This window comes from Sceloporus undulatus, chromosome 3 (genome assembly GCF_019175285.1).
Source record: "Sceloporus undulatus isolate JIND9_A2432 ecotype Alabama chromosome 3, SceUnd_v1.1, whole genome shotgun sequence".
Classification (NCBI taxonomy): Eukaryota; Metazoa; Chordata; class Lepidosauria; order Squamata; family Phrynosomatidae; genus Sceloporus; species Sceloporus undulatus.
Window position 1 is genome coordinate 245,588,914 of NC_056524.1, and position 23,966 is coordinate 245,612,879.

The window sequence follows — 23,966 nt, forward strand, 5'->3', positions numbered from 1 at the left end:
CATTGTAAACCGCCTTCCGCACAGCAGAAATAAGCTGGTTGGGCAGCGCTTTAAAGTGCCAGGGCTCCATGCTGTGGAATTCTGGGAATGGCAGTTTGCAGAAAACTCTGGTGCCACAACAAACGGCCATGCCCAGAATTCCATAGCACGGAGCCCTGGCACTTTAAAGCGCTGTCCAACCAGCTTATTTCTGCAGTGTGGGTTTTGTTTCTTTATTTGTTGTACTTATACTCTTCAGAAATGGAGGCAGCCAGAGACAGAGTCCAAGCTTTGGGAAACAAGCAGCATACAAATCAATATCATCGTTATCATCATCTCTGTATCTGTGTAAGAGACAGTGCAGCCCATTTTTGGGAGATGTTTTAGGTATCAGAGTTGCTTCATTTGTTGGGGAAGGTGTTTTTCTAAAGGCCACAATCTTTATTAGGGGTCAGTTAGAACATCCCAAAAGAGTAGTGAAGGAGGCATCTATTTCTTCAAGATCCTTTTACAGGGCTGAGTTTTGTTTCCTTTTGTTGGACATCCTTTCCCCACTGTATCCGATAACATTGTTTCATTTAGAGCAGTCATTCCCAAACTCTGGTCCTCCAACTCCCAGAAGCCTCAGCCATTTTGGTCAGCTGTCTAAGATTCTGGGAGCTGAAGTCCATGCATGAGCCCCATTACTTTCAATGGGGCCCGAGCACACACTTTTTTTGAACACGGTGTGGTCCGGAACGGTGCCCCTGCGTAAAACAAAGGCGCACTGTATAAGGTAGTAGAAAGGGGAAGACCACACACCAGATGTGTATAACAAGAGGTCACAGGTCTGAGTTTGCAAGACCTAAATAAACAAAGCAGTTAAGGACAGGGGATCCTGGAGGTATCTCATCCATGGGGTTGCCATGAGTCGACTCAAGGACAGTTGACAACAAACAACAACATCTTTATTATAAGGCCTCTACTTCTAAGGTAGGGAAGGACAAAGAGACCCTTTCCCCTTCAGCTTGCTTGAGGTATTTATTTACAGTTGGCCCTTCATATACACGATTTTTTAACACATGGATTCAAGCATCCACGGTTTGAAAATGTTCCAAAAAAGTATAAATTTAATAATAATAATAATAAAATTTATTTATATCCCGCCTCTTTACAAAATGCAATTGGGGCGGCTTACAAGGTTAAAATATACAATCCGAAGCCTCATCCCACCCCACCCCCCTTAAAATACAATTAAATAATGTGGAATTTCAAACCTTGATTTTCCATTTTTTATAAGGGACACCATTTTGCTATGTCATATTTAATGGGACTTGAGCATATGCGGATTTTGTTATAAACGGAGGATCTTGGAACCAAACCCCAGTGTATAACTAGGGTCCACTGTATTTATATCCTGCCTTTCTCCTTTTATTCATATCTCGCACAAATGGGTCTGGAGCACAGTCCACCCTCTATTCCCCTTCCATGCCTTCGTTTTCTGTCTTGAAAGAGCTGGTGGGGTGAAATTAAAATAATTTAACACAGAAACAATGGACATGTGGAGAGGGGAGGCCTGAGCTTCACATTTCCTGTACTGGGGCCCTTTCACACTACAGGTTGAGTCTCCCTTATCCGAAATGCTTGGGACCAGAAGTGTTTTAGATTTTGGGTTTTTTCCAGATCTTGGAATATTTGCATATACATAATGAGATATCTTGGAGATGAGACCCAAATCTAAATATGAAATTCATTTATGTTTCGTATATACCTTATATACATTACCAGCACCACGCCATGACTTGTACCTCATTATTTTCAATGGGGCGTGATAAAACACAATTTTTCCCTTACGCAGGGGGTTCCAGAACGGATCCTCCACATAAGGGAAGGGTCCACTCTACTTTAATAATTTTGTGCATGAAACAAAGATGGTGTACAGTGAACCTTCACAAAGCAAAGATGTCACTATCTCAGCCACCCCGTGTGGACAGTTTAGGGAATTATTTAGAGAGTCATTCACACTGTGCAAATAATCCAGGATGAATCTGGGTTGAATCTCTGTTCACACACATCCCGAATGCACCCAATTAAGTTGAGGAGGCTGTCACTTAATCCGGGATAATCGACATCAGGTTTTCCCCGCGTTTTTAAAAACGATCCACATTGCTGGTAGTGTGAATAACCGATATGAATAGACCTGGGATAAAACGTTGCATGCCTTGAACATATTCCAAATGCATTCACATTGTCGACTCCATCTTTATTTGAATGTTTGCATGTGTGAGCAACCGAACTTGCAGAGATGCACATCAGTGCGATTCCATAGTGAATAACAAACCCAGAATGCATGATTGAGATTATTTGTGTCTTTGCAGTATAAAAAACTATATCTGAATGACCCCGGAGTATTTCTCATTTTACAATTCCGCATAAGGGTGGCTCAACCTGTACTTGATTATAGCACTAAGGTTCCAGTTTAGCTGCCTTTGCTCCATCCTATAGAGTCCTGGGATTTGCAGTTTGGGTAGGGGCATTTAGAATTCTCAACCAGAGAGGTCTAGTGCCTCACCAAACTGCAAACCCTTGGATTCTATAGGAAGCAGCCATGGCAATTGAAGTAAAATAGGACTGTACTTGTGGGCTGTGAAAGGACCCTTGGTTCTAGACCTCTTCAGCACTATTTTATTATATTATTATATGCAGAAGGGCCATCAAATGTGCAGAGATCTGGAGGAGGAAAGCAGGCACAGTCCCCACAACCCTCTAGCTTCATTCCATGTTTTTTACTGGCTGTCTTAAAAGAGCTGATGTGGCAAACGTCTCCTCCTCCCCGCCCTGGAATGGGGCTGTCCTTTCTGTAGTAATTGCAACATAAATGGAAATCTAGCTGATGATACCCTCCCTTTCCTTGTGTCTCTGTGCCTGGGTGAGCCTCACTTCTGGTTTTATGAATAAGGGAGGTCACGCATCATGATTATGACACGTCATAGCTAAGCATGTAAGGTCTGAAGGAGCTGAGTGAGAAGTCTTTGCCTTAGCCATGAACATGATAAATGAGAGGCAGGGTATTCTCAGCTTTCCTCCACGTCTGTAATATGGTAAGAACAAAGCTGACCTGCCTTATTTGGAGGTTTTAAGCATTAATGAGTAAACTTTGTATAAATGCTAATTTGATGTTGTGTGCCTATGGTGACCCTAGGTTTCTTGGCAAGATTTGTTCAGAGAAGGTTTTCTGAGAACTGAACTTTGATCTCTAGAGTCGTAGTCCAACACTCAAAGCACTATGCCATGCTGGCTCACTTATAAATTGCTAATATTACTCTTAAAAGTATAGGAGCTTTTTAGGAGGGGGGCCCCTAAATTTCTTTACTTGGGTCTGTTAGATTTCTTTATACTCAGGTAACAGTAAGCTAAAAGTAAAATGTTTAAAGTGAAGTAATTTGCCAGTCTTTTACATCACAGTAGTGTGGGTCCTCCCTCCATACACCCCTTGAATTTTATTTGCTCGTCCATTTGTTTGTGTAGCTGGTTTAGTTTCTAAAATAAGAAATATTGAACTTTTAACCTGCATGGAAGAAAAGACCTGTGTGTGGGAAGCCCTTGAAATTAACCCTACATAGGTAAGGTCTACAAGTTGCAGAAAGTGTTTGGATGTCTTGACCGTGGAAGAACAGACGACCGGGTTTTTGTCAGAACCTACAGTGATACTAAGCTTACTGCTTGACAAATGCTGGTGTTGCATAAATGGTAACTAGCAACAGACAACAAAATAACATGCATCAGAGGAGATGTTGTACAGGAATAAGCCAAAGGCCAGACCTTCAGTCTCATGAGGATTATAGACTAACCTGTATTATCCTACTGCTTTTGAACTACTTTGTTTCTCTAATAGCTGTTGCTGGAATTTGTCTGGAGATATCAGGTCAAGCTTGAAAAGTAATGTACATAAATGGCTGGAGATATTCCAGTATTCTTCTTGTAGGTGAATGTCATGAAGGTTTCCCTTTGACTAAACCAAAATGTGCTTTCTCTTTTCCACAGTTTATATAATGCTAATCTCCACCAGTATTAACTGCTAGTTCGACACTCCTGCATGTACCACATTGTGTTGTTAGAGCTACCACAAAGGTTTCACAAGAACATGCAAGCCCTGCAGGTAATGAAATGAGTTCTACTTTAATAAGGCATTGCATTGATCCCCCCCCCCCCACCCACACACACACACACTGTATTAGTATTTTAGTTTTATGGCTTTTATCTTGGGTTTCATTTTCCAATTTCACTTTCTTTGTCTCCATTTTATAATTCAGAAAGAGCAAGGGATTATATATGGTCTTTTCTCCCCTTTTAAATAAGTAGTTGTTAGTGTCAATAATGTGTGGCAGGATGGAAATGCACAGGCACTAAACTTACAGAACTATATTCACCTGCCTAGAAGCAAACTCACTTACCTAGGAGTAAGCTCCATGGAACTCAGGATTTTTTTTTTCATGGTAAGACATACATAAAATTCCACTGCAAGGAAATAAGGTTAAATTTAAGGGAGTTTTTGGACACTTGCTTTTGTATACAAAAATGTGGTAACTGAAAAAAATGAAAAAGTTTATGAAATAGTGGTTGGCATCATTATTTATAAGGTTGCAAGCTGGAGTTGTGATTTCATAACTTTTGAGATTCACGTTTATAGTTGTTACTGATTAAACATGACCCCAAAAGTCGATCTCGTAAGCCAGGCAGCACCCCAGCTGCAGAGTTATTGAGATGCTGGGAAGTGACTGCATCACTCTCCTGGTCATGGGGTGCATTGAGACAAGCAGTTGCAGCAGGAGCCCATAATGTCTTCCCAGTTGCCTGTCTTATTGCATCCAGTGACTGGAAGAGCACTATAGTTGTCATTTTCAGCACCTTGATCTTCAGAAACCCTTCAGTTGTGGTGCTACCTGAAGAGGTAACATTTGCAGAAAAAGCTGCAATGCTGGAGCTCTTTGTCTAACCTACATCTGATGAAGAATCTTGACTAGTTTTTCATCTATTATAAACAATGGGGTTACTGCATATAGTGTAAATTGAGATCTACAAGAGAGCTGACATCTGGCATACCTCAGGGCACCATCCTGTCCCCCATGCTGTTTAAAATTTACATGAAGCCATTGGGTGAGATCATCCGGAGACATAGGGCGCAGTGTTATCGGTATGCTGATGACACCCAAATTTATTTCTTTATGTCTCCAACTGTTGCAGTGACTAAAGAAGGCATCTCTCCTCTGGATGCCTGCCTTGAGTCAGTAATGGGCTGGATGAGGGAAAACAAACTCAAACTGAATCCAGAGAAAACAGAGGTACTTGTGATAGGTACCTTAAGTCCAGGGATGGAGATTTGTCAACCAGTCCTGGATAGGGTCATGCTTCCCCTAAAGGACAAAGTTCGCAGTTTGGGAGCACGCCTGGACTCATCACTACAATTGTCATCTCAAGTGGATGTGACAGCCAGGAGTGCTTGATACCAACTTTGGTTGATGTGCCAACTGCACCCCTACCTGGACCAAAAGGACCTAGAACCAGTGGTACACACACTGGTAATCTCTTGTCTTGATTTCTATAACATGCTGTATATGGGCTACCCTTGTACCAAGTTCGGAAGCTTCAACTGGTTCAAAATGCGGCAGCCAGACTGGTCACCAGTTTATCCAGGTTTGACCATATAAAATCTCTTCAGTGGCTGCCAATTAGCTTCCAGGCGCAATACAAGTTGTTGGTTATTACCTTTAAAGCCCTATATGACTTAGGACCAAGTTACTTACGGGAACGCCTCTCTCCACACAATTCGCCCCCCACACTTAGAATAACTGAGAAGAACATGTTAAAACATCAATCAACTATGCTCATATCGACTTCCCAAAGAGCCTTCACAGCAGCTGCTCCGAAACTATGGAACGATCTCCCGGAAGAGATCTGTCTTATTACCTCCTTGGAGTTGTTTAAGAGAGCACTTTTCTGGCGAGCTTACCCACCTGACCTTGTGTAAGAGATACCTTCAGACCATTGTACGAATCTACTGCATTACCACTTGATGATGAGTCAGTTTTAAGATTTAACTGTATTACTTTTATTGATGTATATTATATGTATTTTATTATTGATGTATGTGTTTTAATGGATTGTAATCCTGCCTCGATCCATCTGGGAGAGGCAGGAAAATATAAATAAAAACTATTATTATTATTATTATTATTATTATTATTATTATTATTAATAGATCACTGGATAACTTACAGTAGACCAGTAAATGTTCTGATTCCCAATTTATTAATTTAGGCTTGAAACATACTAGCATACAGAGGCAGCTTCTGGCTGTTCCAAGAATGTGTTGTTTACACGCCACATGCCCCCAGAGCACCTAGAAGCCACCCAGAGGCAGAAAAGGAGCGGCTTTTTTTTTTTTTGCTCCATTTGGGACTGCAGGAGGCACCCTCAGCAGGAGGCGCCCTAAGGGCTGCAGTGTGTGTTCATTGCAGCCCCAGGGCGATCGGATTGGGAGTGGTTTCTAGATGCTCCTGGATGTCTGCGTAGCCATACACAGAGACAAAAACCTGTCTACTTCAGCAGAAATACAGAATAAACTTCATCAGCTCAGCACATGACAGTCCTCCCTTTCCTTTTAACTTTCTCATATTTTATAGATAAAATCTTAGAAAGATGGTATCTGAATTCTAAAAGTGCCACAAAGGCAGGAGATGTCTTCATTGATCTTAGTGTTCATGCTTTTAGTGCCCCAAATATCTTATATGCCCTTTACAATCATTAATTCTTAATTTGGATGAAGTAGCTCAATATAGTTAGAACTATTTTGAGTGGACTATTTCTGATGGTTCGGATTTTATATCCAAAATCATTTGTGTTAAAATATAGCAAAGCTGGGTGTTAAGTTATTCTCAACTAAAGTAAGATCTATTTAATCAATGGTTGAACGTTGAGTAAACACATACATAAATTCCATTATTCTGTGGGTCTCCTGTAGTGGATACTAAAGATAAATTTCAGCCTTACCTCTGCTGTGATTTTGTTTGTATTACAGATAGAGTGACCTATATTCTGTACTAATGTACAAATTGAGAATAACAAGATTTTACATATTCAGAGTGGATATGAAATGGACATTAATTTATTTCTTGTAGTACTCTGAAATCTTGGAGACTGGCCCAGTCATTCACTATGCCTTTCTCTGTTGCATATGCCATTGAGCACATAGTTATTCTATCATCAGTTCCTTTTACCCATTGCTGCACATACACCCACACCCAGGATGCAATTGAGTGTGTGGTCATTGCTGCACTGCAAAACATTTTTTTTCATAATAATGGAGAAGTTAATTATGAAAAGTGTTGGCAATGCAAGACATATTGCTGCTACCATCCACATTTCATTAAATTAATTCCTGGACTCTAGAGATTTTGATTCAAATCCATGCTTTAATTTGCAGTGGAAATTAGTCACCTAGGATGCATATCCAGATCACTTAATGTGGATTATTACTCTTTTAAAAAGCTCTGAACCATTATGTACTTACAGTCAATCTGACAATATACTGAATCTCAGAGCAAGATCTTTAATCTTTATCAGTGGCTGTAAGTATGGAACCTATGGCTGGTCATTGTTTTATATTAATTAACATAAGACAGTAAAGATACAGTTTTATAGGGCATCAATTTATTTTGTGTTGTGGTGCATTTTGTTCACATTACAAATATGCTAACAAATGTTAATGACATTTTATATCAAGAATCATTGCTGTATATAATAACCAGGTTGCTTAAATGTATACAGACAAATTGTAAATGATAAGGAACTAAAACAATCAAAAATTAGTTTTGAAATGCAAGTAATATTGAACACATCAAATATCAAATTTAATATTTCCAGTTAAAATAATAACGAGCAAAAAGCAAGCTGTGAGTTAAATCATCCAGAAAGTTCTCTGATGCAAATCTTATTGAAATGAACGGGAGTCATGTAAGAGCTTGGTAGCTCCTGTTTACATTAATGAGGCTTAACTAGAGAATGTTTGAGTGAATTGAACCCTCTACTATTAGTTTATGAAAAGTCTGGCAGATAAGGAAGGGGATGGAAAGAGAAGCACTAAACTGCTGTTTCCAGGTGAAGATTAATCTTTTCCCTACCCTTCCCCATGTCATTAGCATCAACTAATGACCAAGGAGACATAACATGAAATACATATTACATACAACCTAGATTAAAGAAAGCAGTTGCAAATAATTTCAAAATATGTCTGACTGGTTCTCTTACTCTGGTACAGTAGTTAATTTTATTATGGTGTCAAATTTTCTATAAGTATGTCAGTTCAATTAAAGTTGGAATACTGTTCATTGCAATTTTGCTATAGGAAACACTTCATCAGCTACCACTGTACAATATTACCATTTTGATGTTTTCTATTGATTTTCTTGGGCTGGAACCGAACACTCACTTGAATTGTAGAAAACTAGACATTTTCTATCAGCAAAAGAACACTCAAAAACTGTGGGTTAATGTCTATATTCTAAATTTTCTTTCCTGCTTTGAGTTTGCCTTTCATATGTGTCCAAATAGAATAATTAGCTGGATTTGTCTTTTAAATTGATGTATTCATGCTGGATGTATTTTATTTTCTTTGAATTTGGCAGGCCCTTCTGTGAGGTTGGAAAGAAATTGTTGTACCAAGTCATCCATCTGGATGTGTGAGCTTTGAAGGGAGAGAGAGAATATTCAGAATTGGTAAATGGATTTGCATGGGGTTCAGAACTGAGCCAACTTCTGAAATAATATCCCTGAACTTGAATAGATGGCTCTCCAGCAGCATCTACAAGCTTTTAATATCTCCCCAGTAGAGGAGAAGAGATTGTGTCTAAATGGAACACCCTGGATTTGGCATTTCCTTGAAGAATGTGTCGGGAATGCGTGGGAGTATTGGAGTGTTGTCATAGGCCTGATCTCCATTGTCTGCTTTCTGTTTGCTGCTCTACCGTGAGTTTAAAGTGTTTAAGTACTTTTCAGATTCATATATGAGTAATCTTGCCTGAAGCTTTTCTCGGAAGCAGCCTTTTTTGGTTTATCCTTTGATGCATTTCTGTCCCTATCTGCATAGAATAAATAGGATATGCCAGAGCAGCATGTTTCTCCTGTTTAAAGCAACATTTGATGGTTGACAAATTAGCTTGCTATACTCTACTGTTGTGGTGACTTGACACTAATCTATGCTATTTGGAGCACATAAGAACACATCACCCCTTCTTCTTTGATCTTTCCATCATTAAATATATGGCCGTGCAAGAGCATCGTTCACACATTTAACGGGAGGAGAAGCCATCATACAGTCTACATTCTGCCCATTTTGTTGGTAGATTCAAATGACAAGCCACTGCACCTCTGATGATATGGCATGGGGAATAGAGCTAGTACAGTGCGCCCGCATGTGATGTGGGCACGCTTTATGTGGCTTACAGCATACACTGAAAGCCACGTGGGGAAAAGGCGCGGTGCAGTGCTTCCCATAGGCCACGCCCCCATATGCACTAGCCCCATTCATTTAAATGGGGCTCGAGCATAGGCGGAATTTGCTTTACGCGGGTAAGTCCAGAACGGATCCCCTGTGTAAAGTAAGGGCACACTGTAATGCTTAGACGCTCATTGCAGGGTCATGTTTGGAGAACCATTGCTTCATTATAGTCTGTTAGCTTTTCTTATTGTATATGATTTGTACATCAGGTAACAAATTCTCCAGTTGATTGGGTCACAACAGAGCTTATAATTATCTGAATCTAGTGGCAACATCATAATGACACAAATTGCATTGTCTAGGAACGGAATTAATGGTATATCTGAAATAGCGGACCCACATGATGGCATGGACCAGTGTGATCTACTACTCAAAATGGAAATCCATGCTCAGATGCTGTTCTGTGGCAGATTTCCAGGAAAGAAGCAGTTGTAGCCAATGAGCATTAAGAAAGTACCAGTCCTTGGCCCATAGGGGGTGGGAATGTTGTCCTGCACATCAGATTGGAGGGTCTTATCTAGTAGGAAGCCTTGATTCATTTCCCCCCTCAATCATGATTTCAGAAACTGCTTATCCCATAGCGTCTGTTCTTCACTAGTAGAACAGGAATATTAATAATCACCTTCACATATTTATTGTTAAGATAAATTAGAAAAGGTTTCTAAAGCATTTTTTCTAGTATTAAATACTGTGGAAAATGATAGTAACTAGTTGCGGTAAGAGAAAGAAACGGAGAATTGGCTTGCTTTATTAAAAACTGGATTCACAGTTACTTAAATAGATTTAAGTCTTCAGTCCTGTGCAGGTTTACCCAGGAATTAGATTCACTGAAATTAATGAGTAAATCTAATTAATGAGTAAACCTTTGCACCACGGAAAGATCGGATTGGGGCCGTGGCATGTAGTTGCTGTAGCCCCAATCCAGCGAAGAAAGAGGCGGCTGCAGGCCTCCGTTAGGGGCAGTCTGTTCAGCTCCTAAGTACTTATCATCCAGATAGTACATGTGTTTCACATCAAATGGAATTTAAAATGGTCAACAAGACAGAAACATTGAGACTTAAAGCCACTTGTTAGTACCAACAAGAATATATCCGTTGAATCAATGAAGATTAATACATTAGCACATAAGGGAGTTCAGTTTTGTAATGTGTTTTATTTGAATTGGGACTAATTGAATTTATGATAAAGCATAACAAATGTTTATAATAGTAAAATGCACAATTGAAATAATTTTTAAACATTTACTGTAAATTTCCTTTATAAGTTTCCTTCCTCTCTAGAAAAAAACATGTTTTCAGATATTCCCCTCATAAATAGATATAATATATATAAATTAATTATTCCTTTAAAAAAAAGTCTGGCTATTATTATTATGTCCAACCTTCTTACTGAAACCACAATGACTGTTAGAACTTAAACATTTTAACTTCTAACAGTTTATTGGCAGTTGTTTATTGTTAGGTCAGTATCCAGTGTCAGTTGCTTCTTTATTTTATAATGCAAGAAATGTCATTCAGAAACAGACCTTTCAATTAACATAAGTTCAACCAAAACAACATGCTTTAAAAGAGCACCTTATTTTTTTATTATTTATTATTTATTCCCAGATTGATGTATTTGTTTTCCAACATTCCAATAATTATCAATGAAAACTGTTTTGTTTTGTGGCAGAAGGAGCTAAGCAAATTTTTATGGGAAGGTAAAAAAGCAAGGGTTAAATGGAAACTTTTGACGGAAGATAAGCTACGAGGGGGATGTAATCTGCCAAACCTTAAGTTATATTACTATGCAGTATGTCTCAAGTGGCTAGAAGAATGGTTTAAGCTGGATAATAAGAATGTGTTGAATATTGAAAAAGATAATTTGAATCTGGGAATACACGCATATATGTGGTACATGAAACCTAAAAATAACAGTATATTTAATCACCATGTTATAAGAAAATCTTTGCTCAAGGTTTGGTATAAAATGAGATTTCAATTCTATAAAAATATCCCCCCTTGGGTATCCATACAAGAAGCCTATTACAGTAGAACTAAAGATAAAGAAGCCTCTTGGCTAAGATATGGAGATATAATAAATAAAACATCAGAAGGTAAATATAATATGAAAACTATAGAAGAACTGAAAGAAAAAGGGAAAATTAAAGATTAGTTTTTATATAATCAAATAATCGCTTCAAAGCAGACATTAAAACTCTTGGACTGACAATGGATAATAATAAGATAGACAAAATAATGTTGGATAAAAAAAGGTAAACATATATCAAAATACTACAAATTATTAAAAGAAAGAGATCTTGAGGATGAAACCATCAAAAGTAGTATGGTAAGATGGGCACAGGATATTAAGAAAACAATAACAACAGAGGAATGGGGAAAATCATGGAAAGAAACAAATAAATTTACCCTGTGTCAAAATTATAAAGAAAACTATATCAAGATGCTATACAGATGGTATTTAACCCACCCAAAAATACATTATATATATAAAGCAGGTGATACTAAATGCTGGAAATGTGGAAAACCAGAAGGAGATTTTTTCCACATGTGGTGGACATGTCATAAAACAAAAGAATTTTTGCAAAAAATTCATGGAACTATCCAAAATATGTTAGGCATTAATATACCACTCGAAGCAAAGTTATTCTTATTAAACATGACATAATATAAAATCCATAAAAAATAATAGAATTGTTCTGTACATGGTTACGTGTGCAAGAATTTTATATGCCCAGCAGTGGAAAAGTACTATTAATCCATCAATAGAAGATTGGTTGATCAAAATATATGAGGCAAAAAATATGGATATAATATCTGCCTCACTAAGAGGAAAAGATAAAAATCAGATAGAAGAAGAATGGAAATGTCTCAAAAATATTGAAGGAAGAGATGACAAATAACAAATAATAAATAGTAAATGAATACTATTTGATAAAATTACATCAACACAGGAACAGATAAATACAGAAGCATAAATATCAGGAGTAAACAGTTAATGTTTCATGATGTGGGAATACTCAATTGTAAAGGAAGTATGACTAGAGAGATAAAGAATTCAAATATCCTTTGTAAATAGTACATGTGTTGTTTGTTATTAGAAGGTAATGTTAAGTATTGTAACTTGTTTTGTTTGTGTATTAGTTGGTTGTTTTGTTTTTCATCTTCTTTTTCTTTCTTCTCATTCTTTATGTGCAATGTTTATTCTAAATAAATTTATTTAAAAAAACCTTATAAAGAACAATTATTATTTAAACTAATGGTCATAACATCTGAACTGCATTCTGCTACTTAATTTTCTGATTTAGTCCTATATTAGTATAGTTCTACACATAAATGCAAAAAAAAAAAAAATGGTTTAAAGCAAACAACAATGGTTTTCTCCAGTACTGGATTGCTGGAGACCTTATCAGTTGTATTGGGTGTTATTTCCCCCCCAACTCTGATTTGTATTGTTTCACTTTTCCTTACTCCAGTCAATTGTATGTGGCCTATCAGAATGGAAAAGTGGACCAAGCACTGTCATTGGGTTTCCTCCTGTGCTGGATTGCTGGAGACCTCACCAGTTTTATTGGGTGTTATTTGACAAAGCAACTTCCAATACAGGTAAACTGGTCAGAATTTTAAAATTTTGATTTGCAATAGACCTGAGATCACATTGACATTTATTCTTGCTTTTCACGCTAACTTAAGAAAACTATATTAAATTATGAAAAATTGTGTTCTTTCCATTTTATCTGAGTGCTTTCTGTTTATTCAGTTAATGATCCTTTTCTATTTGTTCTTCATATATATTTTCTCTTCTCACCACAACAGGTATCTCCCAGCCTCTCTGTTAAGCTTCTTTCTCTTCTCTTTATATTTTATAGTACATACGCTTGTGGGGTTCCCCCCCCCCCCCCACAATGGCTTTTCTGTTTATCTCATTTCACACACACACACACACATCTCTGGCACCCCATCTCTGTTACCTACACTTTCTCTGTGCATCCCATGGCATATTCCACCTCCATAGGCTTCTTTGCATTTCACATTGCTCCCTTTTCTCTCTGTATTCCACATGACACTTCTTGGTTTCACAGTACCCCATCTTTGCTACTCCCCCCCACACTTTTCTCTTTCTTCATTTATGATCTTCCTCAGCCTGCAAAATTTTCACACTTCCTTAGCATTTCACATACAGTGAAGGAATCTTCAATGTATGTGAAATTGCAAGAAGCTGGGACAGTTCATAGCAACTCTATCACATACTTCTGAAACAACAGAGAGGAAGGAAGAGGTATGGGAATTCTCTGTCTTCTGCACTCACATTTGGTGGGCTTTAATAAGTGTCAGAGCTTTTGTAAATTATCCCAGGATTGCAAATACTTTAAGAGGGTTTTGTGGAGGTGGAGACTAATCTGTGCCGGCATGGTATCAGAAAAATGTACATATGTATGTATGCTTCCAAATGGCAGAAAGCTTGCAATTCAGCAGAATAAAAGTTCAATGAGATTCATACACACTAAGCTAGGATGGCTGTCTAATATCCACAGATATTCACATTTGTTAAGGTCATCTGCTGTAGTCCTGCTCAGGGCTTCTCTTTATAAGAGATGACTAAACAATGAGGTGTTGGATCAGGAGCTTGCAAATGCCCTGCCAGTTGAGATCTATAAATTATGCATTGGTCTTGTCATCTTTTACAGATCATCACTGCCATTTTTTACATTTACATGGACATAATTATGATATCCCAGTTTGCCTATTATAAGCTAAGGAATCAGAAGGTGACAAAATGTGAGTCTTTTGAATGAAGATGTTATGCAGTTTTCTGCTCCTCTTAATTTTTTATTTTGTCATGCTTTAAACTGCTTAAACTGTGTGTTTTAAATAGCAAGTTGAACAGTGTCTTCAACTTGACATGTTCTTGTGATTTTGGTGTTAGATCTAGCTAGCACACTGTAGTTTTAAAAGAGGATGCACTAAGGACTGCAGAAAGTCACACGTACTCTTCTGCTGCTATCAAATGAGGGAAGGAAAATGGACTCATTAATTTTAATTGTTTTTGAAACAATTGTGAAGGTTTTTTAATTGACACTCTCTGTCAGTTGCCTTGGGTCCCACTCTGGGGAAAAGGTGGCATACAAATGAAAGAAAAGGAAATTAGAGAGAGAGAGAGAGAGAGAGAGAGAGAGGTTGCTACAGAAAAATGTTCATTTAGGCTGCAATCCTATACCAAATTACCTAGAAGTAAGCCCTTTTGAATTTAAGAAAATTACTTTTGAGGTATAGATATAGACTTCCAGATATAGGACTGTACAGGTGTGCTCTTAGCTAAGTTCCCTAATTATACCATATCATGCAGTCACCTGTCAGTCCTGTAAGAAGACGCAGAATAGGTCAGTTGTATGATTTGCTGATATGCTGCAATAAACTCATGGCTTGAAGACAAGTGGCTTCTGCGCACAGGTAGAGGTGAATGGTCCATCTGATGACTGTCTATTGTACATATGGGGTCAGTTCCAAATTGTCCTCAATCCAAAAAGAGAGATTTGAGGATGAACCAACAATTTGAATGCTTCAAGGATAGAAAAAGAAGAAATAAGTTCAAATGAATGGAACAGCTATTCACCCTAATTTGGATCCTGTGCTGCCATAGAACTATACATGCATGCATTTGTTTCTGTATTTAGTCTATAAACAAACATTAGATTTGTTTAAAAGCAGCAGTGGAAAGATATTTATTTTATTTCTCTTTCAAGGTGGTATAAACTTGAAGAACTGTTGTATAACCTGGATCTTGTTGTGCCTAGTACTGTGTATGATTTTACCCAGTCAACTGCTGCTACAAAGCCAAGTCCAGACCATTCTTTCAGGAAAAAGTGAGGTATGACCTAGTTTTATATTAGATGGAGACTTTATATACAGTATTTATTTATGAACAGAATAATTGGTGGAATAATTATTTGTTATGATCCTAACAAAAAGTAGTATGAGGTAATATGATGTAGAAATGGGTAAAAGGTAAAGGTTTCCCCTTGACATGAATGTCTAGCTGTAACCAACTGTAGGGGGTGATGCTCATCTCTATTATTAAGCCAAAGAGTTGTCTGAAGACGAATCCGATGGTCATATGGCCAACATGACTGCACAGAACGCTATTACCTTCCCACCAAAGTAGTACCTATTTATCTACTTGCATTTGCATGCTTTCGAACAGTTAGACTGGCAAAAGCTGGGACTAGTGACAGGATCTCACCCCATCATGAGGTGCTTGGGCCTCGAACTGACAACCTTCTGACCTTACAATAATCAGAATTGGTGTCTTAACCACTAAACCACCACATGTAGAAATACCATAATACTATGTAGTACCTTTAGTTTCATTTATTAGTTTAAAGATAATTTGCCATTTTAAAAAGCATCTTCTGTTCCCTGCTTTAATCTGTAATAAAAGATTCTGAAGGTTACCTGCAGGCTTCAAACTTGAAATTGCTTAATGTTTTCTCTTTGGTTTTCTTAATTTTCAGAGATCTCATGATATAATTGAGACGTCAGGCTTCATTTGTGGCTATGTATCATGTGTGTTTTATTTAGGATCAAGAATTCCTCAGCTGTATAAAAATGTAAGTTTGTTTATTGTTGTGTTTTTTTATTGGTAGAAGACTATTTTGATCTTTAACTATGTTTAAAATATTTTTATATAATTTCTTTCTGAGAATTGGGTTTAGGACTCTAAATGTTAAGTAAAATAGATCTTTACTGAATAGAACAGATTACAATTCAGACTGAAACAAAAAAGATCAATTCAACACAGCTTCCACTAAATGATTTTTGGTTAGAGTTAGGTGATGATTAAAATGATATCTTCATTATCCAACAGAAATATCCTATATGTTCAGTCTTGACTACACGGGTTGCATGATTTTTCTGGAGTAAATCATTGAAAGTATCTTGAAAATGGAGATTCAAGTATCTTGATGTGCATTTAAGATCAGACTAAAATTCTTGAATAAGTTTTAACAAGTTGGCACTGCAGCAAAATATTACAGTATGGAGTTCTGTTTATGATTCAAACTATTTTATAACTCCCTGCTTCCCTGTTTTCCACTCCCTCCAATAGTCAAATTACCAAACCACAAAGTACACTCAGTCCTTATTGGACTATATTTTTGATTGGGGATTATATCTATTTTGTGGTTGTTAAGGTGGGGTGATGAACACACTGGTGCCTAGGACCAGTTACATTAAAATATACATTTTTTTCATTGCATCCTGTCATTTTCCATTGAAAGAACATTTTGACTAACTTTCCAGTGTGACTCAGGAACTGACCTATCTAAAATGAAAAAGCTCTTTCAGCCCTTCTTACATAGTTGTTGTTGTATGTCTTCAGATGGTTTTTGCCTTAGGATAGCCATAAAATAAACCAATTACAGGGGTTTCTTGGCAAGATTTTTTCAGAGAGGGGTTTGCCTTTGCTTTCCCCTAAGGCTGAAAGAATGTGAAACCCAGTGGGTTTCCATGGCTGAATGGGGATTGAAACCCTGGTCTCCAGAGTTCTAGTCCAATGTTCAAATAATGACACCTTACTGGCCTTGTTATATAGTGCAGTGCCTTTCCTCAAACCCGTGCCTTCCAAATGGGATTATGGGAGCTGTAGTCCCAGTACATCTGGAAAATACTATTCTGTATTTTCTCTCTTTCTTCCTTTCCAACCAAACAGTCTTTATTCCCACCTCAGTCCAGTTGTCAGGTCCCCTACTTATTGAAACAAATCACTGAATCATGATGCATCTTTTGATTCTTTTTGGCATTCTTTTGCTCCCCCCAGATTTTCTTATTTGTGCATACCAGCAATCTTCAGGCTTATCCCTAGTTCTTTTGATAATCTCTCCTATATGGGTTGTGTGGTTGTGGTTACAACTCCGCAAGCAAGGGAAGATTTGAATTGGTATTCAAATGAGTGGTGATTTCATCGGAGAAGGTGAAGATTTAATGGGCTGCCAAATGATTTTAGGATTCCTAATCTATCATGGTTGATGTGTGTCTATTAAGGGGAGATCTGTATAACTCAGTAGCAGAGTGCATGCTCTGGACATCATAAGTACTGCTGCAGTTGGTGCAGACAGTTTTGAGCTAGACAGACCAGCAGAGGCAAATGTCCTCAGAACAAATAAGGCCAAGAAAACCCTGTGGTTTCAGGTTTGTCTTAGGATCACCATAAATCAGAAATGGCTTAAAGGTACACACAGCAACCTATGTTCTTATGACAGTAGAGAAAATGTGTTCAGGGGTTTTCAGTGTCCATAATGTCCACCATAAGATTTCAATTATTCGTTTCTGGTAACGTGTGGAAAAAATCTGCTTTTCCTGTAATCCTCCATTTACTTGTTGCATTCTAGTTCCAAAGAAGATCGACAGAAGGAACATCTTATCTGTTGTTTGCCTTAGCCATGATGGGAAACTGTACCTATGGTCTAAGTCTTGTCTTAAAGATGCCTGCAACAAAATATCTCATACGTTTTTATTTCTGGCATCATCTTCCTTGGCTTATTGGGAGTTTTGGAGTTTTGTTTCTAGATATTTTTGTATCCTTTTCAAATGAAAATTGTTAATTTCACAGAAATCTCTTGAAAAAGTAGTTTTTGCCCGCAGGTGATGCAAATTACAAAGTAATAACTTTTCTTTCAATAAAGTTTCAGCATTATATCTATAATAAGGGAACAAAAATTTACACTTTCTAAAACTCTATTGTTACATCAAATATGTGCATAGGTGGCACAACTTTACCAAATTTCATTTGTTATGTCAGAGAACAAGGAGAATATGTGTGTAATGTACCTGTTAAATCGAGAACAAGTATTTGTGTGTGACCTATATCTTTGAATATATGTGGACCAAAATGGTATCTTGAAACATTAGTTTTGAAAAAGTGTATCAGAGAAATGTATGCTAAGTATGGCTATTGTTACCATAGCTTGTTCATGTTGTACAGCCTAAAATGAACATAAAATAGATATTTTGCACTTAAGTAGAAAACTCTGTGGAACACTTGCTGCATCTATTGAACACCAATAAATCGTCCCTTATACTGTACTTAGGGCTTGGTCCAATCTTGATTAAAATGCTGCTGATTAAGCACCAGATTGAAAAATGAAAAAAAAAAACTGACTAAGGCTGCACCCTATTCACATACTTCCCTGGAAGGTAAGCCCCAGTGAACATAGTAAGATTTACTTCTGAGTAAATATTCATAGGCTCAAAATGTGCATCAGGGTAGGAATGATGCAATCCTCCAGATGTTGTTGAACTCCCAGCATTCCTCACCATTGGCTATGCTGGCCAGGGCTTCTAAGAGCTACTGTTCAACATCTAGAAGGCCAACAACACTGGGAGGTCCACACAATTTCTACCCATGCTGTACAACTTATACACACAGCTGTTATATACAGTCACATGCAAGTAAGTGGCAGTGGATACTATCTTATTAAACATGCTAGTGGGTGGCTAAATTGCAGTTTAATATATTGTGCATTATACTATCAGAAATATTGTTTCAGATTGATGGTAAAAGACTTAAGAAAGTTATTCCTTTGTTTAAATCACAATTCTAGAATAATTTATGGCAAGAACATGTATTAAATTGCTAAAATGCCTTATTGGCATTTCTTCATTCTTTCTTGTTTCAGTTCAGTCCCCTTTCTTCTGATTGCTGTCACAGCAGGAAACATTCTCTCTTCCGTGTTACTGTTACTAGATGATAGCCCAATGTGAATCTCTAAAAATATAATCCAAATGTGATTGTAAGAAGATCGGGAATCACGTCTCCAGATAGAACCTTCCCTCCCCAATTAGTTATCTATAGAATTGTAGAAATTAGCTGACACCATACTCAAAATCACTCAAACAACCAATATATTTCACTGTGTCTCATTTTAATTACAGCTAACATTACCTACTAGGCATTTGTTTGAGACTAATGAAATCTAAACTAGACAGTAATTTTGCTTTCCCATTCTCTACAAAATACATCATGACTTGTAAAGAGGTATAGCAAGAAATACTTTAAGTTAGATAAAGAATGTTATTGACTATTGCTCCTTTATACCTAAGGTTTTAATATACATTTATAACAGTCCAATCCATAACTCAAGTCATCACATTATTTTCTTTCAATATCACTACATTTTAGTAGTTTAGCTTCAGTGAGTTTTATCACAAGCTTTACATGTTATTTTTTATTCAGTAACCCAAATCGTAATTTTAAGAAAGCAGTTTACAGTCTGTTTTAAATTTTGATGCAAATCAAATTGTTTGATACAGAGCTATGGTACATAAAGCAATATCGTGTTGGTTGCCATCACTGTTGCCAATAAAATCATTTTTTAAAGTTTTGTGAAAAATGGGAATGAAATGGCAGAGGGCTTGGATGTCCTCCCAGTACTTGTATGGAAAGATTGTATCTCCATACATCTACATAGGTACAGTGCACCCGTGTTATACGCAGCTTTGAGTTTACCCGCAAAGCTGTGTAGAGCCATGCGGGGCGCAAGGGGCGGCACGTCCCATTTGAATGAATGGGGTGCGCGCGCCACCATGTACATACATTATATTTGGCTTATGGGGGGGGGGGGGGGGCTCCGGAATGGATCCCCCACATAAGCCAAGGGCACACTGTATTATAAATTTAGCATGTTGTTTGTGACAGAGCTGAGGCAAGATATGACAATATCAAAGAACTGAGAATGTATGTGGATTTTTTAAAAAAAATTGTATTTGAATTTGAATTCTAGTACTAACTTGACATAGTCCATAGCTAAATGTAATTCCACACCATGGTACAAAACCTCTATTGTCAGCTGCTGTGGTAATCTGTCATTTTGTCCACTGGCAGCCTTCTGTGATGCATGGCTTCTAGCCATAATTTGAACAAAAAAGCATTTTATTTCTGCAAGGGCTAAACAATGTCCTGGTCCCATGGCTTTTGCTGGAAACATTAACACTGAGTGGATTTTCTCTTTGTTAAAACAAGCAAATGTGTATTTGACCCCAGTGATCTTGGCATGGTGTTTTTTGCATGGTTCCTAATATTGTTCCACAACAGCAACACAGAGCTTAAAAGGAACCTGGAGACCTCTGATCACAAACAACACATTACAAATGAGAAATGGTCACACATTTTTCTGTTATGCAATCTGTTCAGAAACTGAACTGTATGTCAGGGAGTGTGTCTAAATTCAATTCATATTGAAACCACATGGTTGCATACTGGCCAAATAATACTTCAAATGTCTGTACACTATATTCAGACTCCAGATTTTCTTATTTTTTAAAAAAACTGATAAAACATCCAATTATTTGGTGAGTAGCCTAGCAGACTGAATCTCCACCTCACAACTGTAAATTGTGAAATGCTTGAAATAGGCTTTCCAGATGTGGTTGAAATGAAAGTCCCAGCAGTCATTGCTGGTGTTACCAATGGTGATGAATGCTTGGAGTTGCTGTGCAACATCTAGAGGGCCACATGGCTAAAATGTAATTTGATTATTTTCTGCCCATCAAATTTATCTTAAATTTGTGCCATTGCCTTCTATAAGCTTCAGTAAGTATCTATGATGCTCTGTTAGTTGTCTGTTGTGTGTTTTCCTGTAGTCCCTGTTACATCAGATTAGATTATTCTGGGTCTTTAGGATAACCAAAAAAATTCACTTTGGGTTCCTTGGTGTTACAGCATTTTCTCTTTCTGTCTCTCTCTTAACAAAACAATACTATACTGCAGTCTTCTGCCTTGGATGATTTTGAAATAGCTCTTCTTTTTTAACAAAAAGAAGTTTATTGGTAATGTTATCCTTTTCCTCCTTTGTCCAAACTAGACTAATGTTAATATATTCAGAAGACAGGTGGTTGTGTCTGTGGGCTAGAAATATCAAAAAGACAAGGAACAAATGTTTCTCTATAGTATTTTAATTCAAAATTTCAGAATAGGAATGACACACATAATTACTGGGAAAGGGTTTTAATATTCAAATGCCATTAAGTTAAGTAAAAGAGCTGTTGTGGTATTAAAGGTTAAATTGATATACTCAGTTGCTAAATGGCATGCTAAGTTAGTTAATTGGGAATCATGAACAATAAATGTTTTGTGGAAAAGGGCCTGTTTTATATTTGTTCTTTTCCAAATATCTCTTCCAGATATGTGATGGATCTCCCTCTCCTGAAGTAAATACCTGTTTATCTTGGCAGAGAAAACAAATTACATTTAGATTTGAGTATGTATACCTCCTTTTTCAATTAGATTAAAGACTGTGTATATATGTGAGAATTCCTGGAACTCTGGACTTCTCCAGTTATTGTGGAGAACAGTGGTTCTTAACCTGTGGTCTAGACCTCCCAGGGGGCCATGATGTCCTGACAGCAGGTCTGTGAAGACTTGAGGCTGCTCAGTCCACCTCCTCCCCAAAGTGGAGATGCCACATGACAGAAGCCAAGGCAAAGGCTGGCTGGCTGGCCCTGCACTTTGCCATTCAATGCTCTCCAGCTGCAAACTGGTAGGAAAAAGGAGGAAAATATTCTGTCCCCCTCCAGCACCTCTGAGGGAAGGTTAATGGATGGTGTAACTGTTAATGATTCAGTGTTCAGGAATTATTATTATTACTATTACTACTATTTTAAATACTGAGTTAAGTTGTGAAGTTTCACAAGATATTTAAAGAAGTTCTCTGGTTAAGAAAATTGGAGTTTATCAGGTGAGGAAAAATCGGGGAAGAAAAAGGCATACTTCTGGCAAAGTTGCACAGTTGCATTGAAGATTTTCAGATGACATTGCGCATATTCAGGACTTGACCCATGAAGATCCCAGAATGCTCCAGTGACAAATTATTCCTGGGACTTCCCTATGACTGGCTTGTTGTTGAAGCATTCCTGGATTTTCATGGATTAAGTCCTGGATAAGTGCAATGTGTCTGAAAATCTTCAGCACAATTGCACAACTTTGCTAGGAATATGCCGTTAACTCCCAGCTTCCCCCCCCTCCCATCTGATAATCTTCATTGTCAGGAACCACTGTATATAGAGTCTTATACATATTTGTATATACAGTCAGAAATTTCTTCACACAAACTAATGTGATGGAGCAAATACATGTTTGTCTGAATACTTTTTTTCTTTTCAAATTATCATGTACATGTTCATCCATGAAATATTGTGATCAGGATGAAACATATTCTAAAGTATTTTGTACCGAGGAAAATATGTCCTTAATTTAATTTACTTTTTTTTTGGTCCTAAAATTGACACTCTGTAAGCTGTCTTTCTCTGAAACTATTATTTTCCTTACCTTAATATCCAGATAACTGTACAATTTATTATATATCGTAAACAAAAGAAGAAAAGAGCCAGCTTGGTGGCCTTAGAAATAGAACCCTTGCTCATAAATGAAGATTTCTGATGTCCATAAAATCCGTGTTATCTTTCTGTAAAATCAGCTGGATCCTCATTTAGTCATAACTAACTCAAGTCCCAATGGGTTCTCTCCAGATATGATAAAGTTTAGATGTACCCCCTTGTTTTCATTCTGACATCTTCAAGACTTGCCATAAGTGAAAGATGATGCTCATTAGAAGCTCATCTTATTTCCATTTGCTTGTATTTGGTTGGTTTGGAGAGATACTGTTACAAAAGAGAAAAGAAGCCAGACCTAAGAGTTCCAGGATGATCTTCAATTACTGGATTTTAAGAAGTTGAAATCCTTGGAGACTAGCCAGTGTGGGAAGAAACATGCCAGTTTTGGCAAGATCAGATGCTAAGTCACAACCAAAAAAAGCATCATCTTTTGAACTAATATTTTCATCCTTAAATGAATCTTATGTTGCACACTACTTTTCTGAGCCAGATGATAATAAACTCTTTTATATACCAGTAAGATCGTTTTAGTCATTGTGATGGTTGCCATTTCTGATTTATAGTGACCCTAGCCTACCATGGGTTTTCTCAGTAAGATTTGTTCAGTGCAGGTATGCCTTGCCTTAATCTGAGGCTGAGAGAGTGTGACTTGCCTGGGTCACCCAGTGGGTTTTCATGGCTGAGTGCATATTGAACCCTGATCTCCAGAGTTGTAGTTCATCTTTCAAACCACTTCATCATGATTGCTCTCTTGTTTTCCTTAAGGAACCAGAACTAAAGGAGGTGCAGGAATATGCTAAGACCTCTTATCATGTCAGAAGTTCTGTGAGATCTTACACAATTGGAATATCATCTGCCATGTTTAAACTCAGTAGTACAATATAATCTTATAATGTATATCCACAGCACACATTTTAATGCATTGGAAATCCAGTCCACACATGAATTATGAACAGTTTAAAGGATGGGTGGAGAACATTTATTCAGCTGAGAGCTTTATTAAGTGAAGGGAATATTTGGAGTACCTTGTACTAGAAAGCAATCCAGAAGTGGCAATGGGCAAGATC

At 37.4% G+C, this 23,966-nt stretch overlaps 1 protein-coding gene across 7 annotated transcripts in view; it reads left to right on the forward strand.

The window, feature by feature from the left end:
• Positions 1 to 23,419, forward strand: part of LOC121927128 (lysosomal amino acid transporter 1 homolog) — a 34,783-nt gene extending 11,364 nt beyond the window's left edge. For 2 of the 7 annotated variants that reach the window (XM_042460706.1, XM_042460702.1), the window contains exons 2-9: positions 4,003 to 4,117; positions 8,643 to 8,982; positions 12,990 to 13,119; positions 14,202 to 14,292; positions 15,258 to 15,382; positions 16,026 to 16,121; positions 17,901 to 18,086; positions 22,847 to 23,419. In XM_042460706.1, the coding sequence (XP_042316640.1) occupies positions 8,801 to 8,982; positions 12,990 to 13,119; positions 14,202 to 14,292; positions 15,258 to 15,382; positions 16,026 to 16,121; positions 17,901 to 18,086; positions 22,847 to 22,945 (909 nt within the window). In that variant the 5' untranslated portion in view covers positions 4,003 to 4,117; positions 8,643 to 8,800 and the 3' untranslated portion in view covers positions 22,946 to 23,419. The other 5 variants (XM_042460704.1, XM_042460705.1, XM_042460703.1 and 2 more) reach the window with 5 other exon arrangements.
• Positions 23,420 to 23,966: the final 547 nt, after the last annotated feature.